The sequence below is a fragment of the Ictalurus furcatus genome, chromosome 3 (assembly GCF_023375685.1).
Source record: "Ictalurus furcatus strain D&B chromosome 3, Billie_1.0, whole genome shotgun sequence".
NCBI lineage: Eukaryota > Metazoa > Chordata > Actinopteri > Siluriformes > Ictaluridae > Ictalurus > Ictalurus furcatus.
Window position 1 is genome coordinate 17,457,378 of NC_071257.1, and position 23,973 is coordinate 17,481,350.

The following is a 23,973-nucleotide window of genomic DNA, read 5'->3' on the forward strand; positions in this document are numbered from 1 at the left end:
TGGGTTAAAAACAACCCAAATTGGGTTGTTCTTAACCCAACGGCTGGGTAAATATAGGACAGAACACATTTTGAGTTAAACTAACCCATCAAGATGGGTTGTAAATGGGTTGTTTTTTTTTAACCCAATGGATGGTTTCATTTTTACAAAAATGCTGGGTTAATTTTATTTCATAAATGGATTAATATTTTCAGGGTTAATTTTACCCTTTGAAAATACCAAATATAATATATCACATTTAATATATCACATTATAAACAAATATGTCACCATGGTATCTGTTAGATTTCCAAGTATCTCAGGAATCTCATATTTATATCTTCAGATTAAATGCCCTTTCAGCCTATTCTACAATTATTAAATATTAACTTTTAGTTCTGTGCTTAGAAAGTGTGGTTTACCACAGAGAGTCAGGCGGCCTGGAGAGTCTGAATGAACACACACACACTGACACAAATGAATGTTCACTGAGACTTCCCGTTTATTTCATGCAAAACAAGAGTATTTATACACATTGATGAGAAGCAGTGCGTGGATGGTTTCTACTTTTAATTTATTTATTCATTTTCATATGATTCATTTACATGTGATTCATTTACGTGTGATTCATTTACGTGTGATTCATTTTCATGTTATTTATATTCTTGTGATTCATTTACATGTGATTCATTTACTGATTTGCTTCTCTTTAAATCCAGTTTTAGACTGTGATATAAAATATCATTTAGACTGTGATACAAAGGTCTTTCCAGATTATCACTTGCCACACTGTATGAGATAACCCCAGTAAAATTGCCTGAATTCTATAATATAATTTGTTCACCATGTTAGGTTTAAATCCTCTAAAAACAGATTCGCAATTGACTAACATTACTCCGTTCCAGTTCACATCCTTCAAAGCATTGGCATGTTTTGTTTACTCTCACAATCCCCCAAACACACACACACACACACACACACACACACACACAAAATCTCCATAAAAAAAATATGAGACAGCAGTGTTTCCCACAATAGTACATAGTCATAATACAAAATAAGTCCTGTGTCATGTTGACACGGAAATACATAATAATATAATTAAGGATAGCAGTTGATCAGCTTATTCAAAGAGGTAATTAAATGAATACAATCATCATAGGTATTTGATAGTAAGTTCATAATATAAGAGAGTACATGATATAAGAGAATTTCCTTTCAGTATCTCCTTTATTTATACACAAGAAGGGGCTCAGAAATGTATTGCTAGAGCTGCTAAAGTGGTGTTTATATATAGACTTTTAAGTAAATGACTCAAATAAGTCATATTTAAGGTGAGAACGTCAGATTTTGATCAAAGGAGACGTTTAAAACATCCTAAAAAAAAAAACACGTGTAACCAACTTACAATCCAGTGAGCATTACACACAATTAAGCCAATGTGAACGAAGACAGCGGTGCATTTAATGTCACGTAACCTGGACTGTTATCGCACATTTTTGCTTTTTCTATTGTACAGTAATGGGTTTGGGGATAAATATATTGATACGAACCTTCACTCAATCATGTGTTCATTTTTAACACACCTGTGTGTCTAGTTAAGGACAACACATTTTGTATTGCTTTTAACACAATCAGTGTGTTAGTACATTTAACACATGCTATGTGTTAAATATTTCCACCCAAATGTGGGTTAAATAATAACACAAAAATAACACAGATGTCTTGTTTATACTTTTTTCCCTACAATTATCCTAAAATGCTATTTGTTTGCCTGCTAAAATGCTACTAAAATGCTCACAAAATAAACAAACAACTGCAATTCAAGGTGACATTTATTAAATATAAATAAACTTCTATTTAGTTGCATTTTACATACACTGCCATGGAATGCTGATCCCGGTCAGTGGGGACATTTAAAGTTCAGGCTAATCCTGGTTGAAAATAGCATGAGTGTGGAAATGCCTGTACAGATTTAAATCTATGGAAACATGTGGAGAGTGCTTTCATTTAGAATGAGGTACATGCACACCACTGTAAGTTTGTAATTAAATATTAAACTTGTACCTAGGTACACATTTAACAGAAAAAATATATATTCCACAGACCTCCTATCCACAGATTTATGGGTCATTCCATCTCAAGTTGTCCAATACAGGTTGCTTGACCTAATTAAATTTTTTGAGTGATTACCTCTATGTATTTTTTTAACTTAATTATAATGGCCTTCTTTGTGTCATGGCACATAACAAAATTTGGCTATACAGCTGTTTACGGAAACCTCAATATCTCTACTTATGATGAGCCTAGGACCTTGAGGGACAGATTTGAAGAACGCTGATCTGTCATGTTGGTACAGGTGTACAGCTGATATGTGTGAATAGATTTTATCCAAATATGGAATTACAATGTTCAATTGGATGTTTTACAAATGAACATTATTTATAGGCCTACTTGTTTTTGAGTAACTGAGGTATTCAATTCAAGGGACCAGCCAAATGGGCTTGTAACTATAAAAACTCAATAATAAATATAATAGCTATACATTACTACATATATTATTATTATTATTATTATTATTATTATTATTATTATAGTGATTTGTGATTTCCACCTCTGTAACTAAACTAAACTAAACTAAAAAAAAAAATCCCTGATTATGCTTCACAGACCCCTGGGGATCCTCAGGCTCCACTTTGGGAACCACTGCTGACAACAGACCTCTCCCCAGGTCAGGATAAACTTCATCAAGCTACACTGAGCATTAGGTCTTGTATGGGGTATAATAGGCATTACTGACCTTTCACTGTAACACTGAGGTGATATACTGTATGGAGGCAATTTATGCAGAATGGCTTTATAAATAAACAGGTACCCATGGACATCTCTTCTTACACTGGGAAAAAGCCACCTCACCTTTCTATATAAAACACAGTGATGAGTATCACTAGTTATGAAACTGTGAACGGAATGATGCACACCATCAAGAGTTTTAAATACACAGAAAGCAGTATAATTTATAATATTTAATATGGTTGGTCTGTTTTGCACTCTCTTGACTGGTTTATTTACTCTTATTTATGCTTATGGTATGTGCTGTAACATTTAACCTATGTGTCTTATTTAACACTGGGAGTTTATATCAATCTTTATCCTTTATTTATCTTGCATCTTTAATTTGAGCTATAGTCTATAAGTATTAAACATTAACAAGCAAGGCAAACACAAGTATGTTTTATAAATTTGTATAATATTTATACTGTATATTATGAATGCCACTGTAGGCCTGCCTTTGGTTATTTATTCACCAGTGTAGCCCATAATAATACACAGTATCGCACAAAAGTGAGTACACCCCTCACATATTTGATTATATCTTTTTATGTGACAAGACTGAAGAAATGACACTTTGCTACAATGTAAAGTAGTGAGTGTACAGCTTGTGTAACAGTGTAAATTTGCTGTCCCCTCAAAATAACTCAACACACAGCCATTAATGTCTAAACCGCTAGCAACAAAAGTGAGTACACCCCTAAGTGAAAATGTCCAAATTATGGACTAATGTCTAAACATTATGGACTGTATATGGTAAATATTCATTCTAAATAGAAAAAAACATTTGAAAGGTGTTTGACTATTTAGAAGTATCAATTCAAAGCACAGTATTCTTCACATGTACATTTTTTGATACACAGGCTGTCCTTAAATTTGCACAATCATGCTGCACTACTGTTCAATCCACTGTGATGTTCATAAATTGTGCTGACAGTTTTGCAAAAGCTGTAATTTTATTGATTATTCTCAACTGTATCATCACCTTCACAGCATTTATTCAAAAAAGAAAAATGGACCTGCTTAAGCCATAGCAGCAGTGTGATATAGATGATGTACACATGAAATCACTGTACAGTTTGACAGTAAAATTTCATGCAGCAAAACACCTGGACACTGCTTTGATAAATTCTTTGAATTATTGAAATTCATGTAATTGACAGACACAAATGTTAATTTATAGTTATTAACTATCAAAACCCACAAAAAGGTCATGTTAAGAAATGACGTGCTCCAGTACTCCCTGCCGAATCAGCTGCTCACACTTCCATCGGGGCAGAAAATGCTGTGAAGACAAGAGTGGTGTGTAAATGCAACGGGAAACACGTAATCTGACTTTTTAAAGATATATGAATTAACAAATGTAAGATCAGTCTTAATACCTGGCTATTCTTCTTTAAGAGAATAACTGTTCCATCATCGATTTCAAACTCCCCGTGATCTTTCAAGCAGCGCACCTGAAAAGAGACAGGGAAGAGGAGAAAGGTGGATCAACACCAGCAGTGTGTAGTAATTATGAAGGCATGATCTGAAACATGTTTATTACAGCCATGACTCACATTTATTTGATACTTCTACCATGTTCTATCTAAATACTCCATCCTGATTGGCTGGAAGGTGTGTGTTAAAACCACTGAATGCACAGATAGTTCCAGTCAGTTTAATCACCTCTCTAAGTTAATGTGCTGCCTATAAACAATTGTAACCATAGTAACATGCAGTTACAGTTGCATACAGTAGTTCAACTCACAGCTCTTCATTAATAGAGATGCGGTACAAACACGGGTCAATTCACACACACACACAATCGCTCTCTCTCTCTCTCTCTCTAATAACTATTTATTATAATTCATTCAAATAAATCTAATCTTATCATACTACTTTGTCTCTGTGTATGATTTAGAGCAGGCAGAATTCTAGATTTAATGACCCATATATAAAGAAACTAATAATTTTATCCTATCAGTCAAATTTTGCACTGTAAACATCAATGACAGATTTATCTGGTATAAGCGGGATCATCCAAGGCTAGGTGTGCGTTACACTATTTTAACGCTCCGCTTTGCATCAGCTGGTTGCCTCCAGCATCGTGTAATGTACACTTTTAGCTGTGGATGATCCCTTACATAACTCACCTCAATATACAGGCTCTTAGGGGGTTTCATGTCTTGTGTTATGTCCAGACCCTCCTCTCCTCCAAGTGACCTCATATATGTGGCCAGTGACTTCTTGTACTGATTAAACCACTCCAACTAGCAGGTGATTGAAAAAAGCAATTATCCAAAGTTCAAAACAGGAAAATCAGGAACAAACCCGGGGTGTTCCTGATTTCTTTAATTGTGCCTCTTCGTCCTCCTTGCATCTCTACCTTATGTTTTCACTTAGGATGTGAGGAATGCAATAATGGGGTGATGAGAAGATTCAGCAGTAAACATATTTGCCAAATGAGACATCCCTACTTTAAAGTGATGTCGATTATTGATGACTTGTTTCACAACTGTATTGCCAGTCACTGGCCATAATGGATCTGAATATACACAGTGTGATGACCAAATTAACTTCAATCAGAACATTAATGTACTTGTACATCCTATGACTAAATCAATGTTTAAGTTGATGTTCTAGCATTTACACCACTCTACACACCTGAGCATATTTTATTAATATACAAGCACATCTGAGAGCCAAGAGTTTTCGTTTATAGCCCTTGTTTTTTAATTTCATATTATACACTTAGTATTCTTTTTTTCCAGTACAATACTTCTCCATCCCCCAGTACAGTACTCTTTACCTCCCACCAACCAGCCTACCTTTATTTTTATTCCTCTGATCACATTTGAAGAATTGATGCATTAGATCAATTTTCAGCTAATGAGTTAACACACAGGTTCCCAACCCTGGTCCTGGACTATTCCCTGTCCAGCATGTTTATGTTTTCCTTGCTCCAAGTCATCCATACTAACTCATCAAGGTCATCACCTGATTAATTGGATCAGGTGTGTTGGGAGCAGAGAAAACACTAATATGAGTAGGACAGGGGGTACACCAGGACCAGGGTTGGGAACGTGAGTTAACAGATGTAGGAGACATTGACTAAAGTACTGGGATACAACCCTGATACTACTAGTATTAAAAATGTATCACACCTCCTCTGCACACATGTGGAACCGAATTGTTGTGGGCAACACACTTCCATACTCCCATCTGAGAGCACGGATTCGCAGGAGCCGGTCATAACTGCAGAAACAGGAGAGGTGGGTAAGAGGAAATCATGAGTTTGGATATACAGGATGTTAAGGTAAATGACTTACAGGTAGGCTGCAGTACAGCGCTGGTTCCTCAACAAGCAGCAGTGACGAAACTTGATGGTTGGTATTAGTTCAGTTTTGCCCTCAGTCTTGGCTTCATTCCTTTCAATAAAAATTAAGAAGAGAAGCAACGTCAAACGCAAGACTGTGGTGCTATTTTAGATCATGAGAAACTGTTTGTTGGAGAGCTATGAATAGTTGCTATAATATGAGAATATGGTTAAATTCTTACACATCACTTTGGTTTTGCTCGTATAAAGCTTTCATTTCTTCAAGCACTTGTCGAATTCCATCCTCCTGTTGAGACATGACTCTTGAGTTGATTAAGTGTGCATTGAGACAAGCTTAAACCACAATTTATTCCACAAGGTGCGCTAATTTGGGTCAGTCCTAAAGACTTAATCGCATTCAGTGTTACCACTTTAACTTTGTGAATTCATCACTGTCCTGAACTGGATAGGGCTCTCCAGCTCACAGCACAGCTGCACATCAGAGCTGGTTACATGAGTTAAGAGAGCAGGTTTCCTCAACTAACTGAGTTGCACTTCAAGACCCATTGTTCCCAACGTCCAATCACTCAGTGCGTTTACATGGACAACAATAATCCAATATTAACCCGATTAAGACAATACTCTGTTTAAGAAACTACCATGTAAACAGCAATTTTGATGACCTTAATTCGACTAAAGTCATACTCAAAGTAAACCCAAATCGAATTAAGACATGTGGAGTATTTCTGTTTTAGTCGCGTTATCATTGTGCATTACAGACATGTACACACCTTAATCACTGAAAGGAAATTCTCTTATATAATGTACTCTTATATTATAAACTGCAACTAAGACACCTTGGATACGGGGAATACTGGGTTATAGTTTCTGTTTGTGTGTCTCTGTGCTATCAAAAAACTATGATGAATGTACACATTTAATTACCTCTTTGAATAAGCTGAACACCTGCCATCTTTATTGTAGTAGACTTATTTTGTAGTAGGACCCTGTGTGCTGTGTGTTTTGTCTAACTGTCTGGCACCTGCACCAGTAGAAACCGTCCATGCACTGTTGTTATCAACGTGTATAAATACTTCTGTTTTACATGAATAAAATGGAATGTCTCTGTGAGCATGCATGTGTCAGTGTGTGTTCATCTTATACTCCCCAGATCGATCTGAAACGCTCTGAGGAAAACCACGCTTTCTAAGCACAAAACTAAAAGTTAATAGAAGTAATTGTAAAACAGGCTGAAAGGGCTGACGGAGATCTGAAGACATAATGTGAGATTCCTGAGATACTTGGAAATTTAACAATCACACTATTAACGTTGTGTGGGATTTTTTACCGCATTTTGCGACAGGACACATACACACACGGCAGTGCTCAACCGTTTGACGACAAACAAGAGAACACGGCTGCGTCCGAAACCATGTACTTACCTACTATATAATTAGGTTAAATACATGTCTTTATAAACAATATAAAGTAGGTAAGTATGTGGTTTCGGACGCAGCCCACGGCTACAAGCAGTCGTCTATTTTCACGTATAGCATGAGAAATAATTAACTGCACTTGAAGCTTTTCTGAAATTAAAAATAAAAACACCCAAAACTATATATGGTACCATAACGAAGACGAACTGTATGTCGATACGTGAAATTCTGGAGGTAACGTTGGACGGCGTGGCGTGGGGACGTAATGACGTGTGCCGTTAATTGATCTATGTTCTATAACATGTAAAACAGGAGCATGAAAGGAATATTCTAAAAGCGACTCATGTAAACACCTTAATCACAATATTGTCTTCTTCAGAATAAGGTCAATAATTAGATTATTGCTGTCCATGTAAACATAGTCACTGATTAACACTGTTTGTCCCACAGTTGTTTGAGTCAAGAAACGTTTGTCACAAAATTTTGAGCTTATAGATACCCATGACTGGGTAGTCAGTCCCTCCAGGATTTTGCGATCACAGAAATGAACGCAAAATCAAGCAAATGCCTTAATATTCAGAGGAGCTGGCAATTATTCATACAAAAAGACACATCATGTAATGTCATCACTCACATTCAGCCAAAGCCTTCTTTGATTTGTGTCGAACATGAATACAGCTGTCATTTACCAACAATCACTGCAATTTTGCTAATTCAAGTAGTTTTCTACAAAAAGACTCAGCAAATTGTATGGCAAATTGTAGGGGGGAAAAGCTGCAGCAAAATCAAGATTTTTTTTAACAGCATCAATCACAAAGAAACTCCATACCGAGTTTCATAAAGTGACAATCATGATGATTCAATAAATATGTAAATTAGTGTGTGGCTTCAGGCAGATTGAATGCAGTAGCTACTTTCCACTGAAATGCCCCCAAATGGCATTAACATTAGACCAAGGCCCCCTTCTTGCAAGATGTCTTTAAAACACATTAAAAATACAGACTTCTGAATATATCCGCCTTTTTGTATTAATAATTACACTTACATCTTTACATTACATTGGGAATTTATATATTTATTTATTTATTTATTTATTTATTTATTAGGGATGCACCGAATGTTCGGCGGCCGAAATTAGCAAAAAAGCCCTTTCGGTGTTCGGCCAAATAAGCGAAAAGGCCGAATAAATTTGACCGAACAATGACATGTTTGATGACGCGACCAAATAGCCTAGCAACCAGAGTGAGACGCGCGAATGTCACGACCTCCACTTCCGGCAGCGCGCACCGAGAGATGAGAGGGTGCGGGCACGCGCGTGCATGAGTGCTCAGCGAGCGCATGCTCTTCGGATGTTGACAACCTTGACATTGTTTTCTCTGGACACGTGCGTTTGTTTCTGTTCCGGAGTATTCTGTGACGTCGCGAAATGTAAGGGAATAGAGTACGGAAGCAGGTAAAGACGTATTTATTTAAGGGCAGGCAGACAAATCCAAATTGTAATCCAAAAAACGTAGTCAAGACAGGCAAAGGGTCGGGCGATCGGCAAACAGGCATAAACAGGGCAAAGCAGGAATCAAAGTCGCGGTCACAGAAAACAGGGTCGAAACACAAAACAAGAAACATGAACTAGTACTATGGACTGGGAGCGGAAAAACCAGCAGGGACTAAATTAACTAATCTATAGTTTAAACTAACTAAATCTATCAAGGAACATAACATTAACAACGTATCTAACTATACTATATCTACTATAATACTCCGCGAGGTGTACAGGGACGCGAGCGGTATATATCCCCAATATAATCAGCCGTATACAACCGATTAGAACCATTTTTTGCACTCTTCAATGCACTTTTTAATGCACTTTTTTAGTTGTAGGCTACAGAGTGTTACATTCTTTCAGCAGTCAGTTATAGGCCTAACATAGGCTATTCAAGGGGGGGTTCAAAGATGACCACATCAAAATATTTTTATTTTACTAATTTATTTATTTAAAGTTATATTGTGCATTGATGGTAGCCTACGCCTGCTGGAATGAAAAAAAAAAATGTTGGTGTTAAATAAATATTTTGAAACTGTAGTTTTTGTAATTGACTTTTTCTTTGAAAAGCAAGACAAAATAGTAAAAAGCACATTTTGACTATTTATTTTATGCAATGGTGAAAAAAAAGGGCAAAATAAATGGAAAAAATGCGGGAAAAAAACGTGTTCGGTCTTCGGCCAAGTTTTTCATTATATTCGGTTTCGGGCTTCGGCGAAGAATTTTCATATATATATATATATATATATATATATATATATATATATATATATATATATGAAATATATAAATATATATATGAAATATATATTTTTTCCACACCAAATTGTTGAGGCCCCCGGGCGCCCCCTGGCGGCCCCCACTTTGAAAACCACTGTACTATTCTACGCCATTTTGTAGTATGAATAGTGTGATTAGTGTGTTCACACTGAAAAACAAAGTGCACTTTAAGTTCCCGGATGATGCACTCATTCAACCGAAAAAACGAAGCGTGGAATGATGGACACTTCCCGAGCTCAACGGTCGCAGCTTCCCTTATGTAGAGGATGGGGAGGGGCTATATCCATAGCTACAACCACAATGTTGATTTTAAAATGTGCAAAGCAAAATCCGCCTCCGTCTGACGGTGGATGAGTGCATAAAAGGAAACATCATCGTAAACAGTAAAATGTACCAGTTCATTTTTTTTTTTTTAATCTGCTTGTTAATTTCTCTCATGCTGGCGCCATCGCATTACGTGTGTTTCACGAAATTTGTCCTCGGCCGGGAAACGGTATATACTTCCGGTTAGTACAACACAACCCTTTTAAAACTCATACACTGCGGTAGAATGTATATTATAAGTATATAGCATGTAATTTGGGACACACTGCGAGTTACACACTTGGTGCCATCAGCAACTCTAAGGCTTGTGCGGACTGTTAGCTACCAGTGAGAAATGGTTAGAAGTTTTTGGTTGCGATGAGTCCTTAAACTAGAGCTGCACACTTTTTGAAATTACATGGTGAAATGTAATGTGCTAGGGCAAAACTTGAAAAACAAACAAACGTTGTAGCTGCATTAGTAGTTGATAAGTCCGTATTTAGTTAACATGTGCTCAGTCATGCCTGCTAAGCCAGCGGTGATGTTAGGAAGCTAAAGGTTAAATAATAACAGCGAGGTACATACGTTAAAAGCAGGTAACTGGCCATCACTCATCCGGTGAAGTTCCCTTACAAGTTCAACTGCCTTTTCGCAAAACATTATTAAGCAGCTCTTTGCCGAATTTATCCACTAAAAAACAAGCAAATAAATATGTTCTCTGATGTGCTGTTATGTTTTCTTGTTATAAAACCTCGTATTAGTACACGTACAGCGAGCGCACGAGAAGAGCCAGTTTTCGCGGCAGAATGTGTTGTTTGCACCACGTGACCGTAGAAGTACGGAAAGCCTAGCGGGATAAAGCAAACACAGCTGACCGCAGACCTGTTTCACCAAGCGAGCTGAACAAACTCAGAGTTGCAGAGTAAGTTTTGAGTTAACAAAACCAAACAAATCCAACCCGGGTTAACAGATTTCATAACGTTGGTTATCAACTTTCTTAGTCAACCCGGATTTAACATTGGATCAAGGTTTACTCAGCGTGCACACAAAAGCCATATCGTTTGCAGCAAACAGCCAATAGGGCGATCTTCTACTTTTTGTTTTAATGGCAAACCACTAAAGGTGCATTACCGCCACCTACTGGACTGGAGTGTGGGCGGTAGATTGGCAGGAAAAAAAAAATAAAATAAAAATAACTAATAATAATAATACATAAATAAAAGAAAATAAAGAGATAAATAACGATATACTAGATATTCCTACCAGATTACTAAAGTCTCTCACTTATCCCAGTATTTTTTAGATAGTCTATCAGGGGTTGGTGCATTTTCCCAGATGTTTTCCCCAGCAAGTTCACTAGTGTCATGTTTTGTTTTCCAATCTGCATCTCTAGCTCAGTTCTTTCCTCCTCATACCTTTTGCAGTCTAACAGAATGTGTTTTACCATCTCTTGTGTACTACAGTGTGTGCAGAGACCACTGGGGTGTTTTCCTATTCTGTTTAATGCTAGATTTAAGCCAGCATGACCTATTCTAAGACGCATAATTATCATCTCTTCCTTTGGGTTTCTGCCCTGCCTCACACTCATGCCTACTTGTTTTTGTATAGTATATAGGTGTCGTCCGGTGTCAGCTGTGTCCCAGTATTCCTGCCATATTTTATGCGCGTGTCCCTTTATAATGGTTTTGATCTCTGCTCTACTTAATGGTACTTGTATAACAACTGTTTCATGTTTTATCGATCTTTTTGCCAGTACATCCACAATGTCATTCCCTTCTATCCCTACATGTGCAGGAACCCAGAAGAAGGAAACACTCAGCCCCTTAGCATGAAGTATGAGAAGCAGATAAAGTATTTGGTAAACAATGTCTTGTCTGCATGATGTTTTCCCAGACTGTATGCTTGATAGTGCTGATAGACTGTCAGAAGCTATAGCAACATCTTGGCTCTCATGATTTTTTTTCAACCACTGCAAGTGCCAAAGGACTCCTAATAATTCTACAGTGTACACTGATAAATGATCAGTCTCCCTTTTTTTGACTGCTACTTCATACCGGGGAATGAAAAAAGCCGCACCAGTGCGGCCTGTCTCAGGCTGTTTTGACCCATCTGTATATATGAGTAACTTATCCTGATATTGGTCCATATAGTTTTGAGTTATTATCCCTTGTGGTGCTATTTTAGAATTCTCTTTTAATATTTGTTGTAATCATGTATCTACAGATGGTTTTATGAATCTCAATGGTGGTAAAATTGATATCACCACAATGGGGCTTACTTATAGCTGACTGAGACCTGCATTTTGTGCCTTTGCATTTCCTAACCATCCCAAGCTATTAAAGTTAGTCCTATAAAACTCTGAGCATTCTTGTAAGATGGCTTTCGTGGGGTGCACACTGCTATGCCCTTTTAGATTTACCAAATATGCCAGCATGATCTTAACCCTCCTGATATACAACGGCATCTCTCCTGTCTCAACCTGTAATGCAGTCACTGGTGATGATTTAAATGCACTAGAACATATCCGGAGTGCTTGTGCCTGTTCCACATCAAGCTTTTTAAGATTTGATTGTGATGCCGACATATATGCTAGGCAGCCATAATCAAAGGCGGCCCTCATAAGAGCCTGATATATATTTATGAGCGATGCCCTACTTGCTCCCCAGTCTCGCCCTGACAGACATCTCAGGCCATTATTAATCTGTTTACATTTGTTTTTAATTTTATCAATATGCGGACCCCAGGTCAGCTTCTCATCAAAAAGCATTCCTAATAAGCCTTGACCTGTTCAAGATCTAGCCCATATAATTTAAGTGGTACTATTTTATGATGTTTAGAGAAACATATACCTTGTGATTTTGAAATTGATCGTTTAAATCCCCATTCATTTACCCACTGTTCTACTTTCCCTATTGCATGTTACATTTTCTTTCTTAAATATTCTATATTTCGATCCTAACCCAGAGTGCCCCATCATCCGCATAAAGCGACTTTCCTATATTTTCTCCAACCTGATCAAATATGTCATTAATCATAATATTAAACAGTATTGGGCTACATACACTGCCTTGTGGGGTACCATTTTCCACTGCCTACCTAAATCCTGACCGATAAGGTGAAAGGAGCCCTTTACCTTCTATATAGTGATCTAATCTATCTGTTACCATCCTCTCCATAGTTTTGCCTAACTGTGACTTTAATGCTATGGGTCTATAGGTTGCTGGATCTGATGGGTCTTTTCCAGGTTTGAGTATTGGAACTATAACTGCCTGTTTCCATGTTAGTGGAATCTTTCCTGTATTCCATACCATATTGAACAGTCTGCCAATAGGGTGATGCAGGGATGACGTCATTTTGTCCAGGAACCCGGAAATAGGCATCACAATGGTTCCCTCGACAAAATACCCAGTAGGATTTTCCCATTGGCTTTTGGATTATCACAAAAAATAAGCTCTGTGACCAACAAAAGTTTACAATACTAACACGTTTTGTCTATTAAGATAATTTTCACAAATTAACACACTTTAACAAAGTTAACAACTTTTATGAAGTTTGAAGCCTAAATACAATCGCCAGAAATAAAAATCTAACAGTACTCTATAAGAGAACTACACCACGGTCGCTCGACTTCAATGTCACGATCACCAAGCTTCCGACAACTTTTCCAAACTTTATTTTAAAACATTTTCCATAATTCAGATTTACTCTGTGGATGAATCTTAATCCACATTTTTTGGAAACTCTGCACAGCATTCCTGAACCAGTTTATCTCTAAAGTTTTTTTCCTGTTTGGCGTGATGATGTTTAACTTCCCCGACAACCTCTGTAGTCACATTTAGCAACTTATTAGTGACCGCCTTTTTCAATACACGTAAAAACTTTTAAAAAATATTGAGTGGCAACACATACAGTTTGCGGTTCTGGAAGAGGATGTCAGGATGTCAGACTTAATTTTGATTTTTTTTACACAACGGTCCTATTCTAACAGTAGTCCATTACATTGAAAGCTGTGGCTTCTTTAAGAAGGATTTTCGTTGATGGAGCAAAAATAACCAAAATATTAGCCATGTTGTGTCTGAAATTTCAGTTACTCCATAGTAATTTCTTGTTTATAGCACTGTTGTATAAAATCAATATCACATTCACAGTCAGCCATGAAAACAGCCTTGGTGGTATTCAATACAACATCACACTTGCTTGTGCAACAGTGCTTAATTGAAAAGCAAAAATTCTAACCCATCATATCATTTTAAAAATCCTTAAATAAAAGCTTTTGTAAGTGTTGCACAATGTAGTCCAGAGGAATGTCCTTTTTTAAGTCTGCTATACTGCACATTCACTTCTTTCTTTCTCCATTGTTAAAGTCAAATCAAGTAGATATTTAATGTAGGGTTTTCACAATACCATAAACATATCTTTGATATTATACCAAGCTGAAGTATCATTGTACCAAGTAATATCATGATACCATGCAATATTGTGTTCATTCATAATTCAAATCTACAAAATGAACCAAACCTCCAGAAATACATAGATACGAATGAAAACAGACTAACTGAATTTTCCTCTGAATACTTTATTATTGAGAATGAAATATAATTTTGAGAATTTTGGAAAAACTAAAGAATAACCATATGTACAATTGGCAAGCAGCTAATTCAATGTGCCACATATTTCATCTATTATTCCTTAGAACTATGAAATTATGCAAATTTAAATTGTCTTCAGAGTACTAAGATTGACACATCATTAGGAATAAATAACTGAATTTGGAAATGATCTCATCATAAAAGTGATGATGATTGATTACAAAATCATAAAATTGGGAACATTAGCTTGCTTACTATCAAACACGGCTAATTTTATTACTTACGCACAGAAGTTTGCATAACGTTAGCTTGCTTACTCACAAACACAACTAATTTTAGTATTTACACACAGCAGTTAGCACAATGTTAGCTCACTAGCAAATATGGCTAATTTTATTATATACACTCAGCAGTTAGCATAACGTTAGCTTGCTTATTATCAAACATGGCTAATTTTAGTATTTACACAGTAAATGGTTAGCTTAGTGTAAGCTTGCTTACTAGTAAACAGGAAATCTTTAAAGCTTAAGGTAAAGAATTTAGGTTAAATGAATGTCATTAACCTTTGTGTATTCTGCAAAAGCAGTGAGATGTTTTGTTTTATCGAAAAATAGTATTAACTGCTGCACATACAACATTACTTACAGTACTACTATATTGATGATACTACTGTTTGAAAAATACAGTGGCACTGCGGTATTTTGAAGCTTTGATATTGCAATACTATCATAGTACCAGTATACCAGGCAAGCCTACTTTATTGTCATCACAGTCATATTATCCAGTACACAGTGACGTGAAATAACATTTCTCTCAGACTTAAGGTGCAAGATGCATGTATAGTATGCACTAGGCTGACTATATATATATATATATATATATATATATATATATATATATATATATATATATATATATATTATTAGTGCAGTAAACAAAATGTAAAGATTTGGGGTTTTTTTTAATTTAATTTTTAAATAAACTAAAAAGTTCAACAGATACAATATAAATGGCTGGTAACAAAGAAAAAGCAATCAAAATAAATATCTGTAATGAAGACTTAAGTCAAGGTTAAATATCACACACATTCATTTATCCATTCAGTCAGTCAGTCAATCAATCATTTATTCATCTTCAAGAAACACTTTATCCTGGACAGTATTGTGATGGAGCTGGAGCCTATCCTAGGAACAATGGGCACAGAGTGGTAAAACAACATGAACGGTCAATCAGAGGGCATCAAGCACATCTATAGTTAACACATCATTCACACCTGTAGTTAATTTAGCTTAGCCAACCCACCCATGTGCATGTTTTTGGGAGGAGTGAAGAAACCTGGAGCAAACCCACATGGATACAGGGAAAACATGTAAAATTCTAAACCTTTGGGCTCAGGATGGAACCAGGGACCCTGGAGCTGTGAGGCAGCAATGCTACCCACTGAACCAAATTTTTATTCTTTGAATTCCTTACTTAAATAGGCATAGCTGCTAATTCCAAGTTAAGAAAACCACTGGATTTCCAATAATCATTTCGGCTTTATTTAGAATTATTTTTACACTTGTATTGAAAACAAAACAAAGAAATAAATAAATTTGTATCAGAAAATCTAACAAAGTATACTTAATTTCTAACATTAAACATAAGAATTTGAAATGCAATCTAAATATAACCACAATAAACATCTAATTAAACTAGGAGCTAGTCATGTTTTGATGGAATTTTGTAAATGGAGTTTGTTAGCTGAGAGAATTAATAGATGTCAAAATGTGTTAGTGACTTCTTTGCTCTTAGAAACATTCTGCCACAAGAATTGCAAAATCAGTTTTAAATATGCCTTCAACCATATCCACACTGATATACTGTATATTGCCAACCGATTGACGCAACATTTATTAAATAATATCATTAATTGCTATACTGGGGCTGAATTTGAACACTATTTAATGTACACTATTGTATGTGTGAGTGCAGACCACATCCTCAACTAAATGACATGAAGAGTAATTGTGGAACTCATTTTTAAAAAGCTGGGGACACTCAGAATGCTGAGAAATTGTGCTGGAGTCTGCTCTTGGATAGGAGTTGTTGAATAGTAAGGAGGAGGTGGGGACATTGTGGGTACCAAAACTTTGTCACTGGTGGAGAAAGAGTGAAATTTTGATTTTGTTAACTAAGAAAATAGTGCAATGAGACACCAGACCATCACAAGGCACCATGCACAGACATTCATACACTCCAATACACCAATAGGCAATTTAGAGTCACCGATCCACCTACCTGCACATACCTAGCGGTTGGAGGAAATTGGGGAACCTGGAGTGAACCTAGGTTACAGACAGTAACCTGAGCTCAGGATTTAACTGTGAACCCTGGGACTTCGAGGTAGCAATGCACCACCACCATGCCACCCACTTTAATTGTGTATAAAGTCCTACTTTATTAAAATGAACTTAAAAAAATGAATACAAGGCCATAATATGGTAGATGCTTTATTGAGATGTTATATTCAAACCTTAAATTTGCGATTATCTGAATTTACATCACTGGCAGGGAGACAGGGTCTGAAGGACATTCTCTCGCACCTGCTCACTTCCACAGAACTTGAACCTGTCACAGAGAAACAAAGATATGAGAGTTCGGTGTTGCCTTTGATTGTTCTCAGAAATCAATTACCCAGTTCTGCTGTATTTGACAGGGTTTGAGTGCTGTAAGAATTTCCTTTAGTACTATTAATTTGCTGGGCATTTATTGAGCTTGGTCCTCTCTGCTCATTTTTAACCATACATCATGCCCATCAGATATCATCAATTACTATTTATTCTTGCCATTGCTTTACTGGAAACCCCTGTCCTGTGTTGGCTAACCAGATCAAAAGATAGAAAAGGACTCACGTTTTCCGGTCCCGGCCTCTCTGCACTATGATTTGAGTGGCACCAAACTTAGGCAGCAAAGGGTTTAATACATCGTTGTTCCATATAAACTTTACACGAGTCAATTCATCAACGTCCTTTTCAACATCGATGAGGAGCTCATAGGTACTACCAGGTGACAGCATGCCACTGAAAGAAATAAGTCAGAGCTGTCTTTAACTGTTATTTCTTAAAAATTATCTCAAAGATTCAAAATGGTGGTTTATATGGCAATGTTAGTTCTGTAAATGTTATAATTTGTTTTACACACAATATAAAATATAATGGAGCATGTTACAGAGTGTATGATGCATACTTGTGAATCTGATACTGGCGAGTATTTCCATCAACACCATATAAAGCCACTTTGAAGTATCCTACATTAGTTCGAGAGCCATCAATAGTGACGGTCACCTTATAGCGATAACCTAAAAGGGAAAAGGATTTTATCATCAACAGACATCTGTCAAGTATTGTTCTTCATATGCAGTCCTACAGGAATAACTGGTTACATCCATTATAGAGTGCATTTATAGTAAAGTAAATAATAATATTAGTTGGATGCATTTTACATGATGGTTTAAAAGTAGTGTTGACACTAGTTCACCTTGTCTTCCATCTAACAGTAAGAATAATGAAATTGACAAAATATACAGAGCAGCATCCAAGGTGGGAAATAGCAAATTGAGAACACGGATTCATTTGCTTTTGTGAAAACTGGCTAGCAGGCCAAATCTGTTTCATAAGCTCATATTTTTGAATTACATTGCAATAAATAAGTGCCTAGTTTGTTAGCACAAAGGCACATGAAGTTAGGTAGGTTTCATATTTCAAAATAAACAGACAACATAGACCTAATGCAAATATTGACCTGTCACTGGGCTAAAAACTCCCAAAAATCTACAGTTGGTAGTCTGTAAAAATGGTTAGCTATGAGACATGCATTTAGTTTCACATGTAAGCAGCTGTATAGTGAGGGTGGGAAATGCAAATATGTACGTGAGAAGGGCCGAGCATCGCCTGTGTTCAGTTGGAACTTCATCTTATCCACTCCATTTGGCACTTTAAATTGGTCAGCATGGTGTCCCATGAAAGGACATGAACTGTCGGAAGCACATGGGAAGCAATGCCCCTAAAAGAGAAATTTAGCAAAAACCATTTATCTTCAAGAAGTACCTGCTCTTTATATTTTATATAGAACTAATTTCTGATTTCACTCCTTAGCAGGAATCTTTTCTCTGTTCTATTGAAAAAAAATGTTCAAGGTTTTATTTTTTGTTTCTTTTTACATACAGTGCTCTGATTTCTTCTGTTTTTGTGTATATCTCATACTAAATTGTTATTCAATACCAACTGGGTCTGTGTGAAAATGTATTGGCCCCCATAGTTACTAATTCCCCAAATCTATGAAACTTACCCAGTCTTACCCAGTAACACACTATGCCAAAATGGAAAGAAATTCCAGAAATGATGAGGAAGAAGGTGATTGAAATACATCAGTCTGGGAAGGGTTACCCAGCTATTTCAAAGGCTCTGGGACTCCAAAGAACCACAGTGAGAGCCATTGTCTCCAAATGGAAAAACTCGGCACAGTAGTAAACCTTCCCAGAAGTGGCCAACCTTCCAAAATTCTTCCCAGAGCACAGCAATGACTCATCCAGCAAGTCACAAAAGAGCCAAGGACAATATCAAAAGAGCTACAGGCCTGTCTTGCATCAATAAAGGTCACTGTTCATGACTCCACTATCAGAAAGACACTGGGCAAAAATGGCATCCATGGAAGAGTGGCGAGGCGAAAACCACTGCTAACCCAGAAGAACATTAAGGCTCGTCTGAATTTTGCCAAAACACACCTTGATGATCCTCAAACCTTTTGGGAGAATGTTCTGTGGATTGATGAGTCAAAAGTAGAACCGTTTGGAAAACGGGTCCCGTTACATTTGGCGTAAACCAAACACAGATTTCCACAAAAAGAACATCATGCCTACGGTCAAGCATGGTGCTGGAAGTACGAGGGTGTCGGGGTGCTTTGCTGCTTCAGGACCTAAGAAACTTGCAATAATTGAAAGAAATATGAATTCTGCTCTCTACAAGAAAATCCTACAGGAGAATATCCGGTCTTCAGTCCGTAAGTTGACACTCAAGCACAACTGGATTATGCAGCGAGACAATGATCCAAATCACAGGAGTAAGTCCTAGTCCTAGAAGTAAGTGAAAGACTGATCTCCAGTTATCAGAAGCATTTGGTTGCAGTTATTGCTGCTAAAGGTGGAACAACCAGATTTTAAGTTTAAGGGGGCAGTTAGTTTTTCACATGGGTGATAGATATTAGATAACTCTTTTTTGCTTCAATAAAAAAATAATAAATATATATTGTGTGTTTACTCAGGTTGCCTTTGTTTTATGTTGTATTTCGTTTGACGGGCTAAAACTATTTAGTATGAGATATACACAAAAACAGAAGAAGTCAGGTGAACAACAACCAGCAGTCCCTCAGGAGATACAATCATATGAGATCCTGTCCTACGTCTGCTAGACTGTTTTGCTTAACCCAACCTTAGAGAAAATGTTATTAGCAAGGACCGCTGCAGAAAGAAAGTTCATAAAAACAAGTTCATCAATTGAAGCTCTGCCCAAATCGACTTCTAAATAGAAACAGTTCAAAACCATATCAATGGCATGTGTGGTGACAGGTTCTGCACCTTTTACTACCACTTTAAAAAGTCTAAAGCCAGTCTAAAACCAGGAATATTTACAGGTGTTCTCTAGATTAGCACTTTTAAGTGACATAAAATTGAGGCACAATAACATCAAAGATATACAGTAGCTAAGCAGTTTAAGGTCCTTGCTCAAAAGCCCAACATTGGCAGCCCTGGGATTTACATGTACAGCCCTTCAGTCACAAGTACAGACATTAACTCCTTGACCACTTATTTTATTAAATCAGGAATGATAAATATGTCTAATTCTACTTATTCTTGCAATTGTTCATCTTACTCAGACTGCGTACTTACAGACTCAAACATGTTCTGGTTAGAACAGGGGTATCCTAGAAAGCCTTTGGGGTTTAGGATGCTATCACTGTAGTACTTGTAGGCTCTCAGATGATTGCAGGCAACAAAGTCACGGGTACCTAACAAAGGAGCAGAAAAGAAACTCACTAATAATAATTACATCAATAATCACAATTATCAATGAGATCAGGTTGATTATGCATATTAGAAGCCTGGAATATTATTAATATGGTGCCTCACCTTCCCAAATGCCATCAATGTCAACAATTTGTGAGATTATATTCTTTTCACAACCAGGCATGCTTTCTCCTCCGTTTGGGTAAAAGTCAAGGTGTCCAACAGCTTGAGACATTCCAAATCCTAAAAGGAAATGGAATATTTAACAATATGAGTGCAGACTGCATTATATGTATATACTTTATATTAATTTGGTCACTTTTTATTACTGTGAGCTAAAGCACTTAAACACCAGACTTGTCAACAAATCTGTTACAAGCAGTAAGTAAACAGAATCCTGTCCAAAATCTCACCCAGGTAGGGGATCACAGGAAGCGCATCTGAGTGAATGACATCAACAAACAGGGCATCGCTGGGGTCCAGTCTTACCAGAGGAGGACAGCCCTGGAAATAAGGTTCAGCCGGGTCCAAACCTTAAAATGAAACAAAAGTATTTGAAAAGATTTCTGGAAAGACACATTACACAACTTTTTTGTATCTTCACAGTTACTCTTGGCTGTATTTACAAAATGTGTAGATATGATACACACTGTTCACAATTAAGTAATTTCTTATCATTTCTGCATTCAGTGCAGCCCAATGGTAATACCTGTAATTCTTCCCAGCCCCGGTGTCCTTCGACCAGCCTCTGCAGCCATGTGTGCACCCAGGCTGTGCCCAATAATGTGCACATTTTCAGGATTCTGCTGGAAACTTTCCTGCAGTCATGTCAGTATATTTAGATGGGATGGATATATATATATATATATATATATATATATATATATATATATATATATATATATATATATATATATAAACCAGCTGAGGTTGACCAAATAGCCATAAATGCATAATTAAAACACAGGACACAATACTCAAGAAAAAAGTCAACAAATATGGCAAACATTTTATAAACATTTTATTAAACCTATAAAATGACAAATATAACAGTAATAATAATAATAATAATAATAATAATAATAATAATAATAGTATGTGCCACTCAAAAGAATTAGAGTACTGTAAAAACATGTTTTAAAGGCAATCCATTTAATTTCTTATTTCTCATGGAACAATTAAATTTATGTGTGAAACTTATGTTTTTGTTGTTCGTGCTCCTGACGTGTGATGATTCCTGTTTTAAATGGCTGTGAGTGCAGGTGTTCAGTTAGAAGCCGAACCAGTTACATACAGCACAGGGTTTAGGGCATTATAAAGTTGTTATATAATGAATAATTATTTTTTATATGTTTTGAAAAAAATAAATAAACTATTAACACCACAGACATACATAAGGCATCTATGAGTTATTTCTATCCAACTTACCTTAAAGATGGAAATCATATAAGCTATCTGAGCTCCGATCACTCGAATGTTATTCGCTGCCTGTGTGTACAGTGTCCTTGAACCAGATTTCCAGTCTACACAAATACAGTTTATATCCTCCAGGCTCAGCATAAGCTAAGAGACAGATATTATACATAGAGATGATGAAAGCATAGACTTTAAATAAAAGAAACAAAGCATTGCTAAAGTACCTTTAAGAATATACTGAGATAAAAATAATAAGCATCAAACTTTAGTACACTAAATACTGCTTTGGTTTTACCTTACACATGTCAAGAAGCCAATTTTCATCCCCTTTGTCAATAAATCCATGGGTTATAAAACGGGTCTTTCTGCTTGGTCGATATGTAGACCCTGCAATGACATTTGCATTTGTACTGATTTCCTGAAGAAGAAAAAAACAATTAACAAAATGTTTATATTATCTCAAAAGAGATATCATTTTGATGTTACTCCTTAAATAATACTTTAGGGAGGCTATGTCACATTAAGAAACTCATTTTTCATACCCTGTTGGTCTCATATAAGCATTGGGAGATAATTAATTTAAATCACTTCACTTTAGTATTCAAACATAAAGGATATTTATCAGTGATGTGATGATGTATTAACAAGTTCATATTCTACACCACAGGTTCCCAGTCCTCGTCCTGGACTATCCAATATCCTACACATGCTAGTGTTTTCCCTGCTTTAACACACCCACTTCAACTCAGAACGGACTGTTACTGTGCTCTAGACATCCCAACAAATTTGTGCTTATGCACCAAATATGATTTTGCACCTTTTAAGCCCTGTTTAGACTTTGAGTAGAATACAGAAGGGCACAATGCGTATTTGCCTAGAAGTCTAGACTTACCTGGTAGGAATCAGTGTTCTGTCGTGTGAAAAGAAGAAAGTGGGCATTGTTCTTCTCAGGACTCCATGGTAGGCGTGCGATGGGTCTTTCAGTAGTGCCACTCCATGGAATCTCATCAGAAAAGCATCCCAGCTTGTCAAAGCATACCTCCGCACCTGCCAGTCAATTCATACAAATGAAAACTAAAGATGTTGCTTCAGTGTGCCGAAGATTAATACCTGTTTTTATGGTTCATAAAGTTAGTGTCTCTTTTGTGAAATATTTATAGGCATATACTGTTTTTTTATTTTGTAACAATGTGTCAATTCTTTACTGAAAGTCAGTTAAATTGGTTTGGTTCTTACCATATACCGCCCCAACAAGGCAGTTTAAAAGTCCTCCAATCCATAAAATCCACATCTGAAATCATAAAACAAAACATACTTCAGCAGAATACAAATCAAACCCTATCTGTTAAGCATCTAAACTATACAAATACATACTTTAATGGTGACAGCAAACTGAGATATATTCCCCAGCTCCCTATATACCCTATGTGTCTGTGTTATCAGATGTGAAAGTGGGAAAAGTACAGGTGAAGAACTGGCACAAGTTGCTGCATAAATAAACACCTCCTCTGAGCTTTCCGTTGTGATCTTTATTATGTACAGAGCAATTTACAGAATGCTCAAGAGAAAAGATTTTACATAACATTCTAGCTGAATTTGTAGGGTCACTTAGGGTCACCAGATGGACTCTGAATGTGATCAAAGTCCGGTTTTGAGGTACTGACTGTCTGAAAGATTCTTGAAATAATATTCATTTGTTTTGTATGGCAAACCTGGGTTTTTCTGTCTAAATGTTGAACTCTCTACTTTATGAAATT

The 23,973-nt window shown here is 36.5% G+C and overlaps 2 protein-coding genes across 3 annotated transcripts; both read right to left on the minus strand.

The window, feature by feature from the left end:
• Positions 1-3,748: 3,748 nt before the first annotated feature.
• On the minus strand, positions 3,749-12,070 carry LOC128605580 (DNA replication complex GINS protein PSF1). 2 transcript variants are annotated; one of them, XM_053621178.1, is made up of 7 exons: positions 10,754-12,070; positions 6,352-6,416; positions 6,123-6,221; positions 5,958-6,048; positions 4,947-5,063; positions 4,194-4,268; positions 3,749-4,096 (listed from the first exon to the last, which is right to left on the minus strand). In XM_053621178.1, exons 1-7 carry the CDS (start codon positions 10,826-10,828, stop codon positions 4,028-4,030), a joined length of 591 nt encoding a protein of 196 aa, XP_053477153.1. In that variant the 5' UTR covers positions 10,829-12,070; the 3' UTR covers positions 3,749-4,027. The 2 variants fall into 2 exon arrangements, with proteins under 2 accessions (XP_053477153.1, XP_053477154.1); XM_053621179.1 differs by having other exon boundaries at positions 10,939-12,069.
• A 5,168-nt stretch (positions 12,071-17,238) lies between these two features.
• On the minus strand, positions 17,239-23,627 carry LOC128605582 (pancreatic triacylglycerol lipase). The gene is made up of 13 exons (XM_053621182.1): positions 23,591-23,627; positions 23,453-23,507; positions 23,109-23,263; positions 22,512-22,634; positions 22,229-22,363; positions 21,510-21,618; positions 21,214-21,333; positions 20,924-21,043; positions 20,684-20,802; positions 18,669-18,801; positions 17,986-18,097; positions 17,652-17,819; positions 17,239-17,367 (listed from the first exon to the last, which is right to left on the minus strand). The coding sequence occupies exons 2-13, from the start codon at positions 23,505-23,507 to the stop codon at positions 17,301-17,303; spliced, it is 1,416 nt and encodes a 471-aa protein (XP_053477157.1). The 5' UTR covers positions 23,591-23,627; the 3' UTR covers positions 17,239-17,300.
• Positions 23,628-23,973: the final 346 nt, after the last annotated feature.